The sequence below is a fragment of the Onychostoma macrolepis genome, chromosome 08 (genome assembly GCF_012432095.1).
Source record: "Onychostoma macrolepis isolate SWU-2019 chromosome 08, ASM1243209v1, whole genome shotgun sequence".
Classification (NCBI taxonomy): domain Eukaryota; kingdom Metazoa; phylum Chordata; class Actinopteri; order Cypriniformes; family Cyprinidae; genus Onychostoma; species Onychostoma macrolepis.
Window position 1 is genome coordinate 20,410,681 of NC_081162.1, and position 24,163 is coordinate 20,434,843.

The 24,163-nt window shown below is 37.8% G+C and overlaps 1 protein-coding gene across 2 annotated transcripts in view; it reads left to right on the forward strand.

The window, feature by feature from the left end:
* The window catches only part of faf1 (Fas (TNFRSF6) associated factor 1), a 72,810-nt gene that overhangs the window by 24,909 nt on the left and 23,738 nt on the right, over positions 1-24,163 (forward strand). For both annotated transcript variants that reach the window (XM_058784800.1, XM_058784801.1), the window contains exons 8-13: positions 5,145-5,231; positions 12,703-12,798; positions 13,810-13,933; positions 14,028-14,091; positions 14,320-14,401; positions 23,917-24,071. In XM_058784800.1, the coding sequence (XP_058640783.1) occupies positions 5,145-5,231; positions 12,703-12,798; positions 13,810-13,933; positions 14,028-14,091; positions 14,320-14,401; positions 23,917-24,071 (608 nt within the window). The remainder of the gene's footprint in view (positions 1-5,144; positions 5,232-12,702; positions 12,799-13,809; positions 13,934-14,027; positions 14,092-14,319; positions 14,402-23,916; positions 24,072-24,163) is intronic.

A 24,163-nucleotide genomic window follows, 5' to 3' on the forward strand; every position in this document is an offset into this window, starting at 1 on the left:
TTTTTCTACAAATCTCTGAAACAAGATCAGTTTACTTAAACGCCAACACTGCAGAAGATATTAAGACTTATTTTTACTACGGAATAGTCTTCATTATTAACAACAACAAAAAACTAAAAATCTTACTCAAGAAGCACTTAAGATATTAAGATTTAGATAATATATTTAAGATTTTTTTTCCTCTTTTGGAAGTCTGATAAGCTTGGTGCATCAAAGGTTCCATTTTGAAATTCCATTTATTTGTAAATATCAATTGTGAGAAGCACAAGGAATTTTGTAAGAAACTGTTGGGTCAGAACGTTCTTCCTTAAAGGAAAAGTACCATTTTTAGTACCAAGTACCAAGCTCTTCCTTTATACGTTTCATACTCTATATACTTTTAAGTCAGAATTAGTTCTTTTTTTTTTATTTTAACTAAAGAACTGATTTTCTCTACCTCAGCTTTGTCCACACAATCCCAGAATCCCTTTCCCGGCGAAACTGCCGCCTTGATGGCGCTGGTCACCATTACAGTAATCAGACTACTTGACAGGTTTGTAATGGTGCTAATTGAAGAGATTAAAGTGAGATGGGTGAGCGCTCTCTTTCCCTCAGCAGATGGTTTTGATGAGCACCTACTGTGAACCTTAAGTGTTTCTGCCGGGATTACAACAACTGGAGAGTAGAGCCCGCAGGATAGAGAAAAGAGAAGCAGGAAGCGAAGCTGTTGGCTTGGTAGGGGAGCAAGTGACTGGACAAAGCTGAATCAAACGGGGCCGCTGTGGCCCCGACTGGCTTGATCCTCGGGCATTCTGTTTCTTTCTTCCTAAGATGGAGAACGAGGGGGAGAGGCAGAAGATTTGTTTTCTAAGGAGAAACAAATTGCGTGCGATACAAACTGTTTTTGTAAGAGAACACCTTATTGGTTGCATGTCTCTCTCTCGGAGTTGGTTTAGTTAGCTGGAGAGTTCATTAGTTACTTTGGCTCCACAGGAAGATTTTCCCTCTTTTGGGATGGGAACATTTTTATCTAACGTGTCCAAGCACTTGCTTTTGTGCCCGAAAACGCCAGAAAATAAACATGTGAACGAGAAACAAAAGCTCAGCGGGATCCACTGCGTTTCTTCACAAACGTCTCGTTGAGAAAAAGTTACTAACAAGTGAGAAGTTTTTGTTTTACAGTTGTGGCCCTAAAACTGAAGGCCTGTGTGAAAATGCAACAAAACAGCAACAGAGAGCTCTCACAATCTCCCCTCTCTCTTCTTTTCCCCATTCACCCCCTCGCAGCCACATATGGAGAGGACTCCTCTCCAGCCTTTCTTTTTCTGCTCATCTTTTGTCTTTGCTGAAGACCAGCCGATGCTTTTCTGCATGTGCATATCAATAGGAGCAGCAAAAGAGAGCGAGAGAAGAGAGTCCCTCAGTGCTGTCCCGTTGTTTGTCTTTGCCAAAGGCTCTCGCTCTGCCTCCAGGCTCCCAGGGAACGTACCCTTCCACTATTCGGCCCCGGACCCTGCTCTCCTCCTCTGATTGGCATTCCCAAACCCGAGTTTGGGGCTACGCTTAAGCCTCAGAGCAAATGTTTGTCAGGAAAGTGGCGGGGAGAATAGGGCCGTCCGATAGGGCTCTGCCGTCCGTGACCAGACGACTCGTCCCAGGGATTTTTGCCGGCCCCACAGTGTTTCTCTCCGCAGCTGGAGAGATGAACGCAGAGGAAGAAAAGAAGGATGGAGAGTAAAAGAGTGTGAATGAAAGGCATCTGGTGCTGAAGAGCTTGTGACTGTTTAACGGCAACCTTTTCTTCTCTTTGATTTCTCTCCAGCCAAGGATTACTAGTACTTGGCATTTAGAAAGATTGGATCATTAATGTGCGTGTGTGTGTGTGTGTGTGTGTGCGCGCATGTTTGTCTGGGAGAGCGTACGTGTTTATTGACGTCTAAGTCATTTAATTTTGTACGATTTTTTGAGCACTTTGACTAATCTTTTTCTTTTATATGAAGAAATTAATAACATTAGTGAAGTTAATAAAATAATCTTCTAGATTGTTTAATTGATAGTTAAACAATGTTTCTTTTTATTATAAATACATATAAATGATTAGATTAATCTTCAAATTGAACTCTGCAGTTTAGGTTTTGTCAATAAGGGGGCAGCAATACACAGATGCCTTTCAATTTCTTTGTATCTCAAATACTATTCTTTATCTTTGTAAATTTTGGGCAGTCCATCTTCTAAGTGGGATTTTTTGACACCATGGAATTGTTTGTTCTGAGGATACGTAATATTTATCTTATATGACAACCACACTGGAGAATATATGAATGAAAGAAAACCTTTTTAAATGAAAGGCGCTGTTACATGCAGTCCTTAAGAATATAATCCCGGCAGCTGAAATGTCTTTATCCGTGAGATCTTCCCACATTTTCTGATATAATGTCAACATTTTCTGCTTTTTTTTCTCATCCTTTTCACAGTGGATGTCTGTTCCCTGATGCTAAAAACTCTGTTGTGACATTTAAAATGAAATGTCAGTGGAACTGGGTTTAATAGGACTGAGTCTTTTCCTTCGTTGTTTAATCAAACCTCATTGTTCCTTATGGGCAGTGGTTTGGGCAAGACAGAACAAATGTCAACCGTTACCGAACATCTTCAAACTCTCTTTACTTTCTCTCGGAAATCAGTGGTAAATAAACTTGTTATTTAGAGAATTTGTTTGTTTATCCTTTCCGTGTATATTTTTTTCTCATTTAGTTGGGTAATGTTGGCTTTAATTTGCAGACCCCTGACTGCTAAGAGGAGGAATTCGTAGCTCATGAATAGGTAATGACACTTGTGTTTGTGAATATTGCAGCAGTATGGGGCTTTCTCCTTTTAAGTCAATTATAATTTGCAGTAGTTGCAGAAAAAGCCCCTCACCCAACAAGTCACTTCTGATAAATGAACTTTTATACCACTTTTTTTCACTGACAGGTTCGCAGTGTGGTTTTATTTGCTATTTTCTTTTCTTATTCTCCAAGAGCGTTTCGAATTCACCTTCCAATATAGCTAAATCTGTTTTGAAGTCAAATAACAGTGAATAGCTTCTCTTTGGATGTTTGTCAAGATGGGATGAAGTCTGGCTGAAGTACCGAGTGGTATAGGTATATTGACAGTAGGGCAGTGCTCATAAAAAAGACCCAATGAAGTAAAGCAGTGAAATATCAGATTCTCGCAGAGGGCCGATTTGTTATAGCAGCTAAATGCTTCTGTCTGGCCCTTGGTGATGCCGTTACTTTCTACTTTCTCTTGGGCTGCGGTGCCATTTGACCCTAAACGGTTCATTACAGCCAAGAGCCGGTGTTTACGGCAGCCTGCCGGTCAGGCCTGGGCGGCCAAATCCCTGTAGCCCTCTGGTCAAACACAGATATTACACTCTGTAATAACATTGGCCAACCCAGCTGACCCTTGCTCGCTTCAATAAGAAAAACGCACAACCCAGTGTGTGGGCTTGTGGATGTTTGAGAGTGTGTGTGTGTGTGATGGTAGAGTCTCCGACTTCAGCAGACCAAGGTGATGTTGTCAATATCTGAATTTGTTTCCCTTTATTGAGTTTGTGCCTGACCAAAATGGTCAGGAAGCTAACTTTAGCCATGGTTCTATATATGTCTATATTACTGAAACATAAAAAATAAACTTTTCTATCTGTATGGAAAGCCTTTAAATCATCCTTGTATCCTTATAAAAATCCTCTATAAATGAATGCAGTGGTCTTAAATTGTTTTGCTTTAGAACACAGATTTCACATTTTGTAGGTTGTAGTTTCTTCTGTAGTTTGCCTTGTATTTATTTCAGAGTTCGGCTTACACAAGATGACATTCGTGAAGTTGACGTGGTTAGAAAAGGACTTCACCAATGAGACGCTACATCAAGATTATTAACAAATCTAGATGTTCATTCTTCCATAGTGATATAAGAGAGCGGTTAATAATACACATCTTTCTGGAGCCTACAACATTTTGTAGGTTGTAAATAAAAACTTTTTTTATTGGAGTAGCCTGTTTTACAAGAAGATACTTTAATGTTTTCTACTCCAAAATTTCATATTTAATTCAATGTGTTACTTGCTGTTTTATTGTGATTTTGTAAAATTTATTAGCAGTTTCTAAGTGAAAATTGTTTCTACCAATTTTTTTTAGTTGACCAGAATTGCTCAAGAGTTAAATCCAGTTATTAATATTATCATGAACTGAAAGCCCAACAATATGCTTAATTATTGACATGACATAGGATAAGTAATAATCACATAAGAGTATTAATCGTTGTAATTTCTGAAGTCTTGAAAAAATATAAAATATAAAAGTATGTAAAATCAGCTGACATATTTTGGTTCACAACCCTCCAGTTAAGAACCTCTGTATTATTCCATCCATAAATATTCATATTGTTAGTGGTTATATTTTGTCAACAGAAATGTCATGATTGTATCTGTTAATGAATTCTTAACCCTTAAATCTCTTTCAACCCTGCTTCATGTCCTTTGTATTCACAAGCATCGTGCAGCCATCGTTTCTGCCTCCGTGGGCACGAGTCCTCAGTCTGGCAGAGGATACATGTCCACTCAGTGCGCTGGTGGTGGGATTTGGCCATGCGCTATGAGGGCTTTCTGCCACAATGGCTAGTTTTCTCTGCCTCTGTATCTAGCGCCGCGGGGTAGTGCATTCTCTGGGGATAATGCATTAGAATCTGCGGCTCATCCAGCTTTGGGTGACGCCTGCTTTGATCACCCCCGTCCTCCGCACATCAGCCTGGCGTTGGGCTTTAAACCAACAGCGGCATAGGAGCAGGGGCCAGCATCAACTGTTTAAATGCACGCAATGTTATTAAGTGCGGTTACACAGGGTTGAATAGCAGAAGGGAAATACTGTCCATTTTTCGAGTGAAGGGCTGTTGACATTGGGCATTAGAACAGGCATCTGTGGAATTTTTAGAACACGGAGCTCTTTTCCACTACTTGCTTTGTCTCCCTCCCATCAGTCTTAGCGAAAATAGTAGGTACACTTTGTGTTCTGATAGTGTCTAAACAAAGTGTTGTGTGGTAGTGTTTCTGAAATAAACTTGTTTGTGTTTGTGGATTATGTTGTGTTCTTGTACCTGTTATCTAATATTTTTGTATGTTTATATCTCAGGTGAAAAGGAACATTTCAGACCTGACAAACATCCCTGTGCGGCATCAACAGTGGGATGGCTGGCCTGCCTCTGCCTCAGATGACTCGGTATGTTTTTTTTTTTACTCTCTCTTTTAGTTTTTTTTAATCCTGTGATGATTGTGCACCCGCCTTTTGCTCCAGTTTAATTAAAAACTCAGATTGAATACTTATGATATAGAGAATAAGTTGTAAATTAAGATTAGTAGAAGTGTCACTAACTATGTATCTATCTATCTGGCCCCAAATCCTGCACTGCATAACTCTAACTTCAAGTATGTTTTGCTTTGCTGTAATTGTTGCATTTTTGCTTTCAGTGTGAAATGACAAATTACATGACAAAATTGTGCCTTAGGAGTTACTTATAGAAGTTTAGACAAATTGAATAGAATTTCTTCTTTTCTGTAGTGTTTAAGCATCACCCAATGTGAAAGTAAGATGTTGGTACTAATTAAGATGTCACACGGCAGCTCCTCTCCCTTGTCCTCTCTGTGTGGACATTACAGCTCATGTAGTGGGGGGTCAGTGACCTTTCTCGCCCTGTTCTGTGCTCCCATCCTTTCAGTACGACTCGTTCACAGTGATCAGAGAGGGACCTAACACCGAACCCTGAGGAACCCCACCTCCCAGCTTAGACATCCACGATAATCATCCGTACAATAACCATGGGAACTTTTTCTTTACTTATGACTAGTCATTGTGAAACTGAACAGTTAAGCATGGAAATTGCGCTTGTGTTTTTAACCATGTGTTTCTTAGGTCTATGCTTGTCATTGTGTCTTCATTTGCTGTCAGGTGCCTAATTTAGGGAAAGTACGATTTCAAAGGGAGTGGCCTGATGAACAAACCTGTTTTGTGAGCACTGTTTGTTTCAGGTGTTGAAAGTCCCCCCCCCCCAACTTCCATATTTGCATTGTCATCTTTCAAAAGAGTAAATTGTATCTGACCGCTTTTTTTTTTTTTCCTGAAGCTATTAAGTTGGTTTTGGTTACCACTATTTAAAGAACAAAATAAAACATAAAACCCTGTGACTACTTAGTATTTGAGAGTACCAGAACAAAAGACTATGACCCCATTGTCAGTAGCTTTATGAGCAGTGTTTCACAGGGCTCTTCAACAATGACTGCATTGTTTATTTTCAGTGTACGTTTGTAAGGCTCATGTATCTCACCCATTGCATTTAGCTCATATTGTTAAAAGGGCGGTTGGAGTGATCGTTTCGTCCTTTAGCGAAAAGCACAACAGACACAAGGTCACTGAATTACACCCTCTCACCACAGACTGCCCACTTGAGTCGGGCCACTTCAGGGCTGAAGTGCACTCACCGAAGACCTCAACCCACAATCTTGTTTTTTTTGATGAAGAGGGCACCGCTCATGAATACTCTTTAAGGCACATTAAACCGTTAATGCCCAAGCAGTGATTGGTTATGTGTGGTCGACATGCACTTGGCCACAGACCAGCTTTTCACCTCAACTTGTCCTAGCTTATAGGGAGGGACATATTATTAAAGCACCAGTCTTAATAATGGCCCCTGGCCCTTATTGAAATGCCTAGCCGTGCATTATACGCAAAGCTCTTGCATGGCAGGCAGGCCGTTTTTTTGTGCGTATCTCATTAACCTTCCCTCATCTCCCGGGATTTGTACCAATAAACATGACAGCCCAGGCTTAGAAATACATTTACCAGCAGTCTGAGTCAATGCCTACTCCACTGTGCTTTCATTACCCTTGGCTTGCTCATATACAGCGAGTCTCTCTGTGCTCCGTTCCACCTCATAAGGGTGAAAAATGGAAAACTGATCAGTAGTCAGTTTACATTTCGCTTTTAAGCATATTGGTTTTGAAGGAGCTAGCGACAGGTTTGTTTGTTTTTGTTTTTTCTTGTACTGTTGAAATGGATTGAACTTAATATATTAATCGGTTTCAGAGGGAAGTCAGAACGTATACTTGGCTCTCAGTGCATCTTCAGTATTCGTGTTTTGTATTACTGTCAGGGAGTCAAATGAAGAAAATATGGTTTGATTTTGAACCATTCATGCAGTGAAACTGTTTAACCAGTTAACATTTAAACAGTGCGGTTGTTTTAACTGGATTTGTGATTAGCATTGTAAATTTGTCTCCAGGGAGAAAGGGATTACAATGTAAAAATCAGTGTACCTTCTTATGTCTTTTAAATCTGTGGGTGGATCTTGGCGGTTGTCTTGACGTCCCTATGCAGTGTCTGTAAATTCAAAGGAGGCTGTTTACCATAGTCATGTTTTAGCCCTTGTTTGTTTGAGTGGGTGTAGTCGGGATGCGTGTGGTGTGTTTGAGGGGCTGACACAGGCTTCTTCATATGGCAGGCCACTTGAGGACTGCTGTTTGCAGGCTGTGTTTGGCATTAACCGGCCAAACTTCGATATCTTTTCTGCCTGAACTTGGGCTGCACTACATTTTTTGTTGAATCCTACTATTGTGTTCTGGAGATTTCCAATGATTTATGTAAATAATGCCAGTTCATCATTTTGTTTTATTAGTGAAGATGTATTTCATGGCATACGTAAATGTAGTAATCTGAAAAAAATTAATTGTGTTCAAGATTGATTGACTGTGCACTGTTCCCTTGACGCTATTATTAAAAATGTCCCAGCGTCAAATTGTAGCTCATGTTCATGTTTATTTTATTTGTTCTCTTAATTTAGGCTCCTAATTGGTCCATTTCCCACCTCTGAGTTCCCTTTCTCACACACACACATTCTGAGCCAAAACACTTTTGAGCTCTCTTCATATTTCTTTGCCAACCTCGTGGAGCACCTATGGGAATGATTGACAACTTCTGGAACGTCCTTATTAGAGTCTTTTCCCCCTTAATTGCTGACATTTATCCAGTGTTTCTTGGTGTTTGCTAATGTATTACTGCTGCTGCTCTCTGAGGGTCTCCGTGGCCCACGGCTGTTATGGGCTTTCAGCGTCACAGACCTGCGGAGGCGGCTTATTGGGCCTGCTGGTTGCCGTAGCGACGAGGCTCAGCTCTAAGCCCGTACAGAGCCCCTTGTGAGATTGCTGTCTGCAGGTGAAGTTTTCGAGAGAGAGGTATATACACTCTTATATTGCCAATCTTCTGTCTTCAGAATTGTCAGCTTGCTGTCGATCTTCACTCCCTGTCCCTTACTGGGACCGACTGACATAAATCATGCTTTACATGTTTAGATCAATGCTGACTATGCCGGTGTCGTATTTAGCAGTGGGTAGTGGTGATCTATCATATGCCGGTGAAATGGATCTGTAATGTTTGATTACGAAATGGAGGGGGTTTTCATTCATCTCAGTTTTAGTAAAGAAGTTTCTCAGTTTTTCACACTGCATGATAGATTTGGAAACTATTTTATTTTAGGAAACTGTAAATAAACATTATTAATTAATAATTCATATTTTTTTGTTATTATTTTTATTATTTTAAAGTTATATATATTTACCTAATGCATATATATTTATCATCACCAGCTTTAGTGATTTTTATTTTTTTATTTTGTACCTGTCAGTTACTATTTCAAATAATATTTTGTGTTAAAATTATCATTATTTTGACAGAAATTTGCACTACAGAATTATAACATTTTATTATTGTAAGAGGCATTTGCTTTTGTCTGCCATCCGGCATCCGACAAATCGTAGCAGTTACAGATTACACCTTAAACAGGTGAAAACAAAACATCGCCTAGCCTATTCACACTTTTTTTTTTCTCGAAGGGCTTAGTTCTGAAAGGTTCACTGGGCATTTTAAACACTGTATTTGACCCTAGATCTTAATCAAGACTGACACCTCTTCAAACCCCAACCTGAAAGGGTCCAACAGGTGTTTAGGGTGGGGCTTCGTATTTTTCTTTTCTTTTCTGGACTCCATACTCTCGCTTTTTTCGCGCTCTGTAGCTCTCTTGTCCTCATCTATCAAAGAAGGCAGACACAAGGTGCAGCTTGAGGCTTTCGGACGACTAGAGCAGCTGTCAGCAGTAATTATCTCCTTCACAGCCTGAGCGATGGAGAATGACAACAAATAGCTGAAAACAACCAAGAGGAGAAGTAAAAGTTAGCCTAAGAAATATGTTTAGTTGATAGTAGATGGAGAAGTCCTCTAAGATGAGAACAGAGAAAAAGAAATGGAATTCCTCTTTTGCATGGTGCTCAGTGCTAGGGGCTTTAATGCAAGTGTTAATGAAAGGGGTCCAAAAGAGGAGGATTTTGTTCTTTGTTTGGAGGTGGAGAGGGAGGTGTGGAAAGATGAGGGGGTGACCTCTCCCCTGTAGCCTGCGGCTCTGAGCACGCACACACTTAAGCACCCAGACACACTCATACCGTTAGGCAGTGGGGTCAGAACATGGAAGTTTCACCACTTACCTGTGACTTTAAGTGCCCTAATTCTACCCTGCTTCACGTGTTAAATCATGGAAAACAGGATTTACCTTGTTAGATAACAGTTATTTACTATGTAGATGTACTGTAAACTAAACTGAAAAAAATATATCGTCATTATGAGCACATTAAAGGGGTAATTCACCCAAAAATGAAAATTCTTGCTTATTTAATGTCATTAAAAACCTTCATGACTTACTTTATTTTGTATAATGTTTTTTTTTTTTGTCTAATAAAAAGTCATTAGAGATCAGGGTTGCTTGGAATTCAGAGACTATGAAAATGTCATGCAGGTTTGAAACAACATGAGTAAATGGTGACAGAAATAACATTTTTGGGTGAACTATCCTTATAAATATTCAAAACTAACCATTTGGATATCAACATCTATTCAGGATTAGACAACTTTACCAACCCAATCATCCAACCTGGTATGTGGAGGTTTGCATAACAAAGGTCATTTACATATAGATGTCTTTAATATTACAATATTTTAGGTCAGATAAATAGTTATGCAAAAACTTAATTACACTGAAAAAAAAAAAAAAAAAAACAATAAGTAAAATTTACTTAATTTTTCTTTTGCAAGTTTTTGCACGCAATTTTTTTTAACCAAAATTAAAGTATGGAGTTAAGTAAAATCTACTTAACTAAGTTTAAAATTAGCAAAGGAAATAAGTAAATTTAACATGGCCAGTTAGAGTTTGAAATTATTTTAAGTTTACCCTGCAATACTCAAGTATATTTCACTCAGTCATGGTTTGTAAACTTCACTCAAACAACGTAGTACTGAAAAAAAAGCCATTAAAGCATGTAGTTCACTTATCACTTACAAACATTTAAGTAAGCAAGCAGACAGCTCGTTCTTCTTTTTTTAATTTTATTTATGATTTATTTATTGAATTTTCAAAACAAGAAGACAGACAGAAAGTAATAAAGAAAAAGGAGAGAAAAAACAGCTAAATTAGGTCAAAAAGAAGTTAAGAAAAGAAATAATAATAAAAATAAAATAAATAAATAAATAGCTTAGTAACAAATGTGTGCTACTAACATGACAATACAAGTGCACAGTGTAGATGTATAATTTGCTGGAAAACAGCAAAAAATGTAACCTTATTAATTAGTCATGCCCAAGTGCATGATGGGAACAACAGGATCATGACTTTGATATTTACTTAAACAATCTTTGTAAAAATAACAAACAATTCCAAGTAAAATATACCTAAGTTCAAACTTTAAATTCTACAAGCCTAAATTGAGTACTAATATTGAATTTACACTTTTTTTCTTTCTTTTTTTTTTTCAAATTCTTGCCTGAACTAAATTATTTAATGTAGAAATTACATTTGTTTTTCTGTAGTATTTACTTCACCACAAAATAATTTTTATTCATGTATGACTCTGCAGGCACCTTCAGTAGTGGCACAGTTTACCCTCTTTTCCCTATGATTTCTCTGGCCTCCAACACTCTGATATTCCTCCGAAAAGAACATGTCTGATGTTCGGACAGTGCTTTTGGTTGTGTCACACAACAGTACTGTACATTGTCTCTCTGTACAGACAGTCTGTCTTTAATTAGTCCTTGTAGAAGAGAAACACTGTGATTCTTCTCTCTGTGTGGGCCATTACAAAGAAAGAGAGACTGTGTTGTGTGTTTGTGTGTTTTGGGGGATTTAGCACCCTGTTAAAGTACTTGACACTCTGAAATCCTGAGTTGCATTATGGGATATTATGGTGCTTAAACCAAAGCTTCTTTACACTTAATCTGTTATGTCTGTTAATCAATACCAAGACGTGACATCGGTCTTGGTATGTCTCAAATAATCAGTAAATTTAAGAGTCATGCTTTTATTTTCATACCAACATTTGCATATGTCCTAATGGCTAGGCAATGGGAACTATTCTTTTAACTTTTAAAATGTAAAGTTTAGTTAAAGTTTAAATTATTTAAATTTATAGCCTGATCAAAATGCTCAAGAAAGTTATGTTTTTATTGGGTAAAGTTACAAATCAGAGATATCTTATTTGTTTAAATGTCAAATGTGCAGAACAATTTTAATATTATTATTATTATTATTATTGATGTCATTGTTGTTATCCTTTTTTTTAATTTATGCACAGTTGTTTTGGCATCTAAATTGTCTCATTTATTTTTATCTTTGTTTTGAGCTTTAATTTTAAACTTAAATTGCATATATTTCTCGACTGCTGTTTCTTAAAAACTGAGTGATTGATGCAAACAGTACATTTAGTAATTTACCTGTGAAAATAGTTATATTCTGTTATGTAAATGGTGTTATTGGGTGCAATTTGTTTTGAGTTCCACCTAATGATGCAGTTTATCAGTCGATCTAAAATTGAAGAACAATAACTTAAGTAGGTGATAAACTGGTATAAATATAGCTTGAATTGAAGCAAAAATCTCTCTGAAACACATGAAAGTAAAAGAGCACAAGAGCCCCCTGCAGTCAGGTATCCATTTTCTCTTTGTCGCCTTGTGTTTTAGTTTCTTCTGGTGTGTCTGTCTTGCTGCTTTAGACAGGTTTAAGACAGGCTAAGAGCTGAAAAATGTTTATCATTACTGTTGGTATAAAGTATAGACCGCTGTGGTCATTTAGGTATTGAAAATGAATATGTAAAAACAGACTGATTATAGAGTGTAATTGGTAATGTCAGGTAAGAGTCGAGAGAATAGACCTCTGTGCTGTAACTCCAGGGAGTTATGAGTGTGTGTGTGTATGGGGCTGGTCTGTAATGAGTCCCTGTAGTGTGGAGTGCTGCTGACATTTCCACTCTAGCCTGAGAGTTAATGAGGTACTCAGGCCTTCACCAGCAGCTCACCGTATGCTGCATGTGATGCTCTTTAGAGTGCCAAACAGACAGTACCTCTGAAACCCTGCGAAGATGAATACTGGTGGTCTCTGCAAACTTTACTGGGAAATGCTATCTTAAAGGAATAGTTCACCCAATAATTCTATCATCGCAGGCTCCTCATGATGTTCCAAACCCAAAACGATAACTTCATAAACGTTAGCTAGGATGACTTTGTTTTTTCCGTTAACAAAAACGGGTGTTTCATTCTACATACAACAAAAAGGTTGTGGAAACAATGCTAAAATGTCTAATAAATAAATTTTTTGATTGCACAGATGACTCTGGCAGCCAGTGGAATCAGTTACCCCTGCCACCACCTGACTGTGTGCAGAAGATCTTCCCCTGCACTCACGGTGGACCAGACAGACGAGGTAAAGCAGAACACACATCAACACCACTACAATGCACAAACAGTGTCAAAGCTGCTGTCGTTTACCTGTAGATGAGAACCATGAAGAAGTTCTGTTTCTCTCATAATTTTTACATTTATATATATATATTTTCTGCTGTTTTTGTTTTTTAATTTTTCAACATATGGAAAGCCAGCGTGTGGTGCCAGTTTTGGCAATTCTAATGTTTTGTGGGATTTTTAATTAGACTGCTCCGCTCAGCCAAAATGGATAAATGATTGCCATTTTTATCTTTAATGAGAAACTCGTTGTTGGAATAGAAATGCAGTCCCGCTCTGAATTGATGAAATAATGTGTAGTGGGTACAGGGATCGCTGTTGAGTTGCCAGGCGTAACACTGCAGCCAGACTTGCCCCTGTGTTTCAAGTCTGATGGCAACCTTTCAACAGATTGGCAACTATTACATTCTCTGCACCGTTCGTATTAGGTTTGGTCCCCAATGTAGAATTAAAATGGGAACTATTTTATGAACTATTATGCTTTTTTATGGAGTTATAATCGGGTGGTCACTAATATAGGCATTTTTGGCTGACACTAATAGCTATTTTTGTTGTTATTGCCATGATTTTTAAATCTTTTGTTTGTTTTTGTAGTTTTTGTAGATTTTTAGTAGTTTTAGAACCTTACATATAGAGAATTTCTTTAGGGGGCCTATTTAGGTTGTAACAAATTATTATTATTATATTTTTTTTTTATTGTAATTTTACTTAAAAAATAGGTTTTGATATTGTAATTTAAATATATTAGCCTAATCTAGGGATTGTCAAATTTAGTCATTCATGCCACAGTTGACACTGAAGCAATTTAGAATGAGAGAGATTCATTTTTAATGTATTTACATATTTATTTTAGAAATGTTCAAGTTCCTTGTCGCATCCCCGTTGGTGTGATCACAGATAAATTGTGCATCTCTAGTTTTGTCACATTAATTGTTTTGTTTCTTAAGAAATTGCTTCTGTGTCTGTGTTACAGTGCACAGATGTTCACATGGTCAGTGACAGTGAGGGAGATGATTTCGAGGATGCACCTGAGTTTGGTGTAGATGAATCTGAAATCTTTGGCATGGGAAGCTCGAGTTGTCGAAAGTCTCCGATGAGTAAGTTATACTGTGTCATTTCATCTGGGGCTGACCATGAAGGAATGGTTTTTACTGGATATCTGTATTGATATATTCCTTCATCTTTTCTCAGTGCCAGAGAACAGTGAAAATGAGGGTGATGCCTTACTGCACTTTACTGCTGAATTTTCTAGAAGGTGAGATCCCTGGACAAAGTAACATTTGTCATCCAATTTCACTAAAGAAAACCAAACATAAACTGCATTTCTTTGTAGCTCAGTATACGGTGTCTTGTACACATTTTTTCATTACTGCTGCTAGTTTTGAATAAGGTGTTTTTAATGTTTGAAAATAGCTACTCTGATATTTGGTATTTGCTTATTTGTGTGTGATATTTGCTTAGTGTGTGCATGTGTGCTTTGTAGATATGGCGATTGCCATCCTGTGTTCTACATCGGCTCCTTGGAAGCAGCATCTCAAGAGGCCTTTTACGGCAAAGCCAGAGATGTGAGTATAAACTCCATAATTTACCAATCAATAAATGTGTAATTTATATCATGATTTTATTTAAACGTAGTTTTTAATTAAACAATTCACTTTTTTATTATAAGTGATTTATTTAATTTAATTTGAATTTAATATTATTAATGGTGACAGTCAGAGGTGATACTGGAAATTATTGGAAAAACAGTGGGAGGTGGGATCAGGAAATGACCCGAGCCAGATTCCAGAAACCTACGTTGCCCACATATAAGCATATGCACTACCAGGTCACGTCTCTAACATTTCTTCTGAGACTCATATGCACAGGTATATAAACAACACTAAACGTTTGATTGGCAGAACTGGCCCCCCATCATGATAAATCCCCATCAAATTTCCGTTTCCCATTTGAACAGCTGAAGCTTTATTTAGAACAGCTTTGCGCTGGTTTTCCCGCTGTGTCCTCATAAGGAGGCTTGTATCAACTGACAGCTTGTGTGGATTACGGTCTTATTAGACTGGGAGGATGCAGCAAGATGTTCAGGGGGTTTTTGAGCATGAGGAGCGGGCTGGAATGGCTTCCTGCCTGCAGCCCAGCTGATCTCCTCCTCTCCTCAGCACAGGCACAATATGGCCGCCGCTCTCCCCCGAGGAGACAGTTCAGTGTGTCAGTAAAAACAAACTAATGTAAGAAGAAGAGATGACCCTCTGTGTTCCTCTCTTGCAGACAGTCAGTGTTTTTCTTCACGGGTCATACTTTTTCACTCTTTTATCCATGTGTGCTTCTCTAGTATGCCATTCGCAGTTGTTCTCCTTTTGGGCTTCAGCCAGAGGATTTATCTTTAGGAAGGATTTAACAGGACATATTTAAGGTATGCGTCATTAAAAAGTACTTTTGAGTAAAAATGATGAAAGATGAATAGCAATGTCTAAAAATGGATCGACGTCAACTGGAATGTTGTTCCGGTACAGCAAAGTCCCAAAAGACTTATGAAAATATTTTTAGTGTATTTTACGATAAACACTAAATTGGGGGGATGGGGGATGGACCTTGGTCCGTCTAATGGGGTTTAGGAGAAGGCACCTCCAGATAAAATGTTTTGTTCATTTTGAAGTTAAATGCCTCAATCTGGTTTAATTTTTAGTAGGGCTGGGTAAAAAAATATCGATATCTCGATATTAATCGATTCTCATTTTTACGGAACGATATCGATTCTTAAATCCCAAGGATCGATTAGTCTAGCCAGTTTTCAGTTAATGGACGGAACATTGAAGGGCAATTCCCATCCAATATATCACAGTAAACATTGTGCTTTGGTACTTTTAATATGAAAAAAAAGTCTCAGATTTCAAATTCTAACTATAAATGCCGTTTTGGTACTGTTTAATGTGGAGTGACAGATCACTGTAGCGCCTCAGTTCAACAGACGCTGCAGCGCGAGGCGCACATGAACCGATCACCTGCTCCACATTAATAGCAGTTTCAGCACAAAATAAACATGACTAAACATCCGAAGGTAAGTTAAAAGAAAGAGTACAACTTTATCCTGTATCCTGTCTCATGTAATCGCTCAATCAGTGTTTCAGCCACACAAAGACGTCAATAGAACGTCTTGTAAACAATGTCACGTAAAGTCACATTTACCTCAGAAAAACATATTCGGTGACCATAAACACATTAGTTAGATAGAAAACTGTAGAGAGGGGCATTTTGCTAAATACTGTATGTGCACCATATAACATATTCATTATAAATTTTACTGTTCTTCAATGTTTAATTTATGTTTGAATGAATCCAAAAAGTTATTACAGCCACCACCATTATGTTTATATTTTTTAAATGAATTGAAGTAGAACTATTATTATTTAATTGTAACTTTATTATACTGTGTAATTTTAACAAATCTGTCAATTTTAACCTTCAGTATTATAGTAATGTAGTACCAACTGACTCTCATGTATATTTTACAGCATTAGTTGAGAGATTTTTTTTTTTTTCCTTGAGAAAATTTGGCATGTACTGTACCTGATATATATCCAAAATAATCGATATTGAATCGAATTGGTAATCGAGTCGAATCGCAAGCTTGTGAATGAGAATCGAATCGAATTGAATCGTGAAATTTGTGTCAAAAGCCCAGCCGTAATTTTTAGTGTCGAAATTAAACAGAATAAAAAACCTTGCATTGATGTGCATTGATGTTAAAGTGGAAGCCAAATAATTAGAATATAACAATAATAATACTTTTGTTATTATTGTTATTATCCATAAGACAGTAATATATTACTATTGTATTAAAACTACACCGTAAAATAAATGTAAATGAACAATACATTTAATTTGAATTTCATAAAATGTATGTGTATATATATATATATATATATATATATATATATATATATATATATATATATATATATATATATATATATATATATATATATATATAATTTTTAAATTTATTTTGGTCTTAATATCTTCACTTGTAGGCTTTTATTTTGGTGAAAAATTGCAGTTTCAATGAAAACAGGTTTACAACACGTCTATTTACAAATCTTGCGAAATGCTTTAATCATCCGACCACAAATATGTTGGAAATTATGCAAATGTAAAAGTAATGCATAACTGGTGCCTGTTGCATTCCCAAATGCACGTTAAACTCACAGCACATGCACTGTGAAGTAAAAACATCAGATCACGAGCTGATCATGTGCATACTTCTCTTTCAAACGTGCTGTGCAACAGACGATATGTTTAATTAAACAACTTCTTTTTATTTTGGTTTCATTGACAGATGCATTGTCAAAGCAATAGTGCAAAATGTGTTATTTTATTATCAAAAGTGTACAAAAATTTTTAATTTTCAATACAAAACTGTGGCAGGACAGATTAGATTGTGGCAGGCTGCCAAAATCTAGGCAGTTAATGGGAAACACTGATGAAATTTCTGCACACTATCGTCACCATATAGAACTGCAAAAACAAAGACCAGTAAAATAGAGTTCTCAAAGGGAAGCATTCAAGAAACCCATTTCAAACTACTCAGGCCATCGCTTGAGCCACTGTGCCCACCACCTTTCAGTCAGCCGGTCTTCTCGTTAAGTGTAGGTTGTTTAGCCACGGCTGTGAACATTTCATGTGCACGTGTGCATGTGTGGGATTGATTTTTCTGAGGGCACTTGTGCCCCTCTCTCATAGGCCTGAGAGGCTAATCGCTAAGTAAAACACTACATGTGATGAAGTGTTTCTGGAGTGGGAGATGCTCCCAATCCATCCTTAATGAAAATGCTGGAGGCCCTGGAGTTCATCCGGAGGATCAGCGGAAGACTCTTGAGTCAGGCCACCCATCAGCACACAGGCCTCATCACAAATCCCCTTAACATCCAGCTAATCACGCTAACCCTCATCTGCCACCCGCACAAAGACGGCCATCAAAATTCATAGCTCCTTCGCACCTTTCATGGGTTTTTCATGCATGAGCTTCATAGCGGAGCCTCCGTGACGAAGCAATTTTTTGGTCCGCGAGAAAAGAGATACAGAGAGATGAGTTTTCTGACACCCGAAAGACTTATTGACAGTGCTGTTCTAACAGGAGAACTGATGAAAAATGACTCTTGTCTTTATGCATTGATCAAAATAATTTATTGACGTGTCAGTCGTGCACGTCCACAAGAGAAGTAACAATGTCTGATTCATGAGTGAATCATTCTTGTGAAGCAAATCCTAATGTTTCACAGCACACTGGAGAGGAAGATTATAATCGCTGTTATAATTTAATAAATAATAATGACTTGCATATTATTCTGTTTGTTTCATAGCTATCAGAAGACTTGGAATATAGTGTGTGAGTCGTGTGAACCACTTTTATGATACTCTTATGGTGCTTTTGCATCCTTTTCAAAACTTAAGAAAAAACATTTCTTTAAAAATGATCCTTTTTTGTCCTCTGGAAGTGGGTGACTAAATAATGACAGAATTTTCATTTCTGGGTGGACTGGCCCTTTAAGAGTTGTATTACATATACAAGGCAGCTCTTAAAGCTAAACTCTAATTATACAACAAGATTATTATTATTATTACTAGATTACTGTTCAGTTTTTGTGGGAGATTCTCTTATGGTATTGTAAGTGCCATCTGTTAAAGCAGTCCGCTACAGGTCAAGAGAGAGCAGTAATATGAACTCCTCATTTCCCATTGTTTGCTTTCCTACAGGCAAAAGAGGATGATCACTTTCACCGTCTCTCCCCCTCCAGCACATAGCCTACACATTGCCTGTAATTAAAAACATCCTTGCACAATACAATTTTACAAGATGATCGTCTGTATAACTAGCGTTACACTCAAGACAGTGCCTTAAGTATGAGTTTGACCAAGTAGCAGTTCACCAAAGGGTAATCAGTCTTATTTTTGGATTCAACTTAGACTAATCTATGCTTTTATTTAACTGAATTAAAAAAATATGGCTACTCTTAAAGAAAAATTAGATGACTAACTTATAAGACTAGTCTAATCCTTTTATGCAGCCGGCCCTTGTAAATAGCATTAGATAAAAACTATCTGTTTCTTACATCACAAGAAATAATGTGATGTTAATATCATTAGCAGGACTTTTTGTCACTCGCTTTATTTCGGTTTCTGCAGTGTTACACTGGTAGCTCTGCCCACAGTGAAATCTCATTGGTCCAAAATCTCTATTGATAGCGCATTAATAAAACCACAGTGTAATGGAAGTAGTAGCAGACTGCATTGTGATGTACATCCAAGTGAAGTAGATTATTAAAAAAGAAGAAATGTAGGATGAGTTTCTTGGTTCTTTTCTTTGGTTGTTGATTGAATGGAGGCAGATCTAAATGCAAGCTTGCATTTGATTGTATAAAAAGTGGCAGGGTTTCATTGGACTTAAAGACCGTTTTTTAACTGGAAGATCAAGTTATAACATTTTGATTCAAAAATTGTGAACTCCAAAAATGAAACATGATTGGATAAATCATTCACAAAAAGATCAATAAGTTTAATTTAGAAAATATTTTTTCAAATTTTCATTTCATGCTGACTTTAAACATTTAAATGTGTCTTGCTTAGCTTTGATTTGTGCTTCATAGAATTTCGCTTCAGTTTTTAGTGTCACATTAATGCTGGAAACTTTACCTGGTTAGTGCACGGTGTAATACAAAATTTCGAACCATTATTTGTACATTTGGAAGACACTTTTACTAACTGCTAGGGCTAGGGATGGGCGATATCTTATCGTTTGCGATATACCGTTGAAAATTCTCCTCACGATAAAAATGTGTCTCCTCGCGATAATAACGATAAGTCTAGTTGATGACGTAGTTTTGCGCGCTTGATACCCAACTTTATACACAAATATACCTTTTATATAAATAAACTATAAACTGTATATTTTAATTCGGAACTAGTTGCCCTGTCTCGCTCTCCTCCTGTTTGCTTTGGTGTGGCTGGTTAAGTGAATGACGCAGTCCGTGACGGACAGATCGTTAACGGCTGGTCTGTGTGGTAATACACACTATCATTCATCGACCTCAAATATGGCTTTTCATCTGAAAGATGTATGTAGTAGCAACTTTACATGGCCGCTCAATACGATGTTAATATAGAGAAATGTGCGGTACTGAAGTGTTTGTGTGGAGAGTGGAAGCTGAATAGCGCGCTCGCTGCAGGACAGGTGCCGGTGCGCTCACTTGCTCTTAAAATATCCGTAATTTTTGGTCATACAGATAAAAGTAGCCTAATACATCTTTCGAATCTGTAAAGACTCTACGTTTATTTGTTTACACTCAGAATAACAACGAAACGTTGCGCTTTAAAGCAAACAGGGTGCGCTTTAGGTCTCTGAGCGAGAAACTTCCGTCTTTGAAAAATATATCTATAGAGAGTGAAATGTCTACTTTCAAATGAAAGAACAAAATTCAAATAGAAAACGTGTGTGTTAGCATGGATGATTTACATAAAATTTAATGTGTGCAACGTAGCCTACACTTTGCAGAAACTGGCTTTCAGTTCAATATAATAACAAAAAACTACATTTTGGGTTTTTATTCAACTAAGGTGGGCACGCTGTGACTGTAACTGACAGATTTCGGCCAAAAATAAATTAATTTAAAAAAATAAATAAATAATAAAAAAAACAAAACGGGAGTGGGAGGGAATGGGAGTAATTCTTCCGGGAGTGGAACGGGACCGGATTTTCCCCCAGTTAGTGTGTGTATATATATATATATATATATATATATTATCGTCATTGGTATCGTTATCGCAATAAATACCTGAAATTATCGTGATACATTTTTTAGGCCATATCGCCCATCCCTACTCCGCAGTAGTGATGCGCCTGTATGCATGTTTCATACGGATTACATAATCTGAGAATATTTGTTTTCCATTTGAATTGGTTCATTTGAAAGTAGACATTTCACTCTCTATAGATTGCCTTACAGACATAAAAAATATAGGCTAAGATATACACAGAGTTTTGCGCTCAAGTTCACAGAGACAGAGACGGCAAAAAGTGCATCCTGTTTGCTTTTATTATTTTACAAAAGCACGTTTTATTGTTATTGTGAGTGCACACAAATAAACGTAGAGTCAGTCTTTACAGATTTGAAAGATGTATTACTCTTATGTATGACCAAAAATTACGGAGTATTTTAAGAGCAAGTGGGCGCACCGGCGCCTCCATCTATCCTGCAGTGAGTGCGCTACTGTTCAGCTTCTGCACAGACACTAAATAGTGCACATTTCTCTAGGTTAACATCAGACTGAGCGGCCATGTAAAGTTGCTAATACTTATATATTTCAGATGATAAGCCATATTTGTGCTGGATGAATGATAGGCGAGCATTTGGATGTCCTGCCGGATGTACTGTATTACTATAGACCAGCTATTAACGATCTGCGTGACTTTGCCAATGTGGATTTTTTTTTTTTTTCTTCAGCGACTAATAAAATTTTGGTCGACTAATGATTAGTCGACTATTAGGGGACAGCCCTACTAATTGCAAATGCTTAATTCAAGGTGTTTAGCATGTCCTTGATTAGGTTCACATCAAGTTTGATGCAACTAAATTACACAAAATTTAAAAAGTGTCTTTTTGCATTCAATTTCCATCATCCTCCAAATTTCGATTTCTGAATATTTACATTTTTTTTTTTTTTTTAAATGACTTCTATCTGAAGAAATAATGACTGATTTGTGTAAAGGACTACAAAGTGATACATTGTTTCATTCATGTTTTTCATGCCAAACAGCCATGCTTGGTGTGAATAGGCCGTCATTTTGCAGATAAACATGCTTTGTAGTCATGCTGCTGCAACACTGATTCACATGTCCAAAGTTAGCCTGGGAATTCCTCACTTTCAGACAACTGTGTGAAAGCTAGTACTGTCCCACTCACAGGACAGATCAACTTTCTCTCTCCTTCTACCCACCTCCCTCTCTGTCCTCTCCTCCCATGTTCCTCTCACGTCTCTACCCTTTCCTCCTCACCATTTCAGGATTCTCGTCCCAAGCAGGTGGGGGACAGCTCAAGGTGACAGAAAGAGCTTTTGGGTCAGTTTCTTCCCCAGAACAGACCCAGTAATTTGGACCGAGCACTGATTTCTGCAGGCTAAGAAAAGCCCCACAAAAAAACGAGGGAAAGAAAGGAGGAGAAAACAATGGGATGAAAGTAGAGAGGAGTGACTGTGGGTAATGGAGGGGCGTGAAACGAGGGAGCTGACCAAAGACTGTTATTAGCGAGAGTAGCTTCTCCCCACCTCTTCAGTGAAATCTTAGAGGCCTCAAAAGGTCAAAACGTTTTCGCAGCTCGGAGCGAATGCGTTCAGTCGGTGCTGAAACAGCCATGTCAGTTTTAGGACAGACTACAAGAGAGGAGTGGAAAAGTTCATGTCTCGTTTTCATCCCCCCCTCTTCTAGTTTTTGACGAGTAAAATCTCGCCCTCTCTCTAGGTCCCATTTGCTTGTCTACCCAGCGTGAGTGTTTAATCTTTTCAGGGCCTTGAATTGGGCTAGTGAAAGAGGCCTGAGCTCTCTCCCGCCAGGGGCCGTGCGGCTCATTCGAGAGCTTTAATCACTGTGCAAACACAGCAGCGCTCCCTCCATACACACCTCCGTAGAGCCCAACTTTCTCTCCTCTGTTGACGCCCTCCTTCACTTCTCTGCCCGCTTTGCTTTCTGTTTTTCCGCTGTCGGACTGTTGAGAGATCCCTCCTGCTGTATTCGACGAACCGTCGGGGGTCAGAGCTGTAGGAAACGTTCAGAGTTGTTCTGTAATTCGGTGGGTTTTATTCCCCTGCCTTGTCTGGCGAAACCTTTCATGTTTGTGGCGGTGTCGGGTTTTTTTTTAATTAGTTGCTGGGTTATGCGAGTGAGCTCCGTCCATCTGACGACGTAAATATCTGTGGATTTGGACGTGCGTCGACATCAGCGGTGCCTTCCTGTGCTAACCTGTGATGATGGAAGGAGGGCACTGGCATTTGATGCAAAACAAATAAAGCGATTTGTTCGGTTTTTGTTTTTCAGAGAAAGTTTGATTTAGCCTGCATCAGTTTGATTTGGTTTGGATGTTTGTTTTGCTCAGGGTTTGCGGGGAGGGCACTCGCTGTGTTTTTCTACTCGTGGACCCTGGTGAAGCATTAGTGGCCTTAAAGCTCTCAGAAAGCCTGATGGTGAATCATGAAATAAGGGTGGATCAGTGAGCCGGGATTAGATTGGTTCTGGCTTCATAGTTAGTGAATTGGCCATCGAGGCTTCAGTTTTCATGCTTTTTTTCTGAAAATTGGATGTGGGAATGGAATAACTTGTGTGCGCATTAGTTTATAAATGGGTGAATGTCTCTCTTTATTTAGTGCAGATGTTTGAATGGTTTTTAGTCAAGTGTGTGTTCTTCCCTGATGCGAATTGAACTATTTACAGTGTGTGTGTACATTTTTTAAAACTATATACAGTTGTTGCTCAAAAGTTTACATACATCCATATTATTTTGATAACATTATTAACATTTTGCAAATTCTGCAAGATGTACATTTTTGACCACAAGTGTAGTTTTACATAAATACCACTTACACCAGCTACACATCTATAACACAAATATATTTATATAATTTTAAAATATTAAAATATTGTTATATATTATATTATAATATTTCTGTTTTATTGTATTTGTTTTAAAAAAACATTTTATATTATTTTATTTTCATGTTTTTTCCCCTGCAAATTAGATGTTGGGTATGGAATAACTTGTGTGGCCATTAGCACCTATTTCAAACTATTTTTTTAAATTGAATTTGATTTGTTTTATTTATTCTGAAATGATTTCTTTATTTGGCTACAGACTCTTGTGGGCAGGAGTTGCTTTTCTTTTTTCCAAATTTTCTTTTCCAGATCATTAAAACATCATTATTAAATGAATTGTTAAGGAACCATAAGCATCAAGATGAATTTTAATCATATCCATAATCTCAATTCATATGATACCTATACCTAACTGTTTGTATATGTTGTGCTTCTGTCATTCAGAGAAAACTGCTGGCCATCTACCTCCACAATGACGAGAGTGTCCTCAGTAACGTGTTCTGCTCTCAGATGATGTGCGCAGACTCCATAGTGTCATATCTCAGCCAGAACTTCATCACATGGGCCTGGGACGTTACTAAAGAAGCTAATAAAGCCAGGTAACACTGTTTAGCATGTTCCTTCCTTTCATCTCTCTCATCGAATACACTCACAATGACAGTCAAACCATCCAGAACGGTGGGGATCGGAA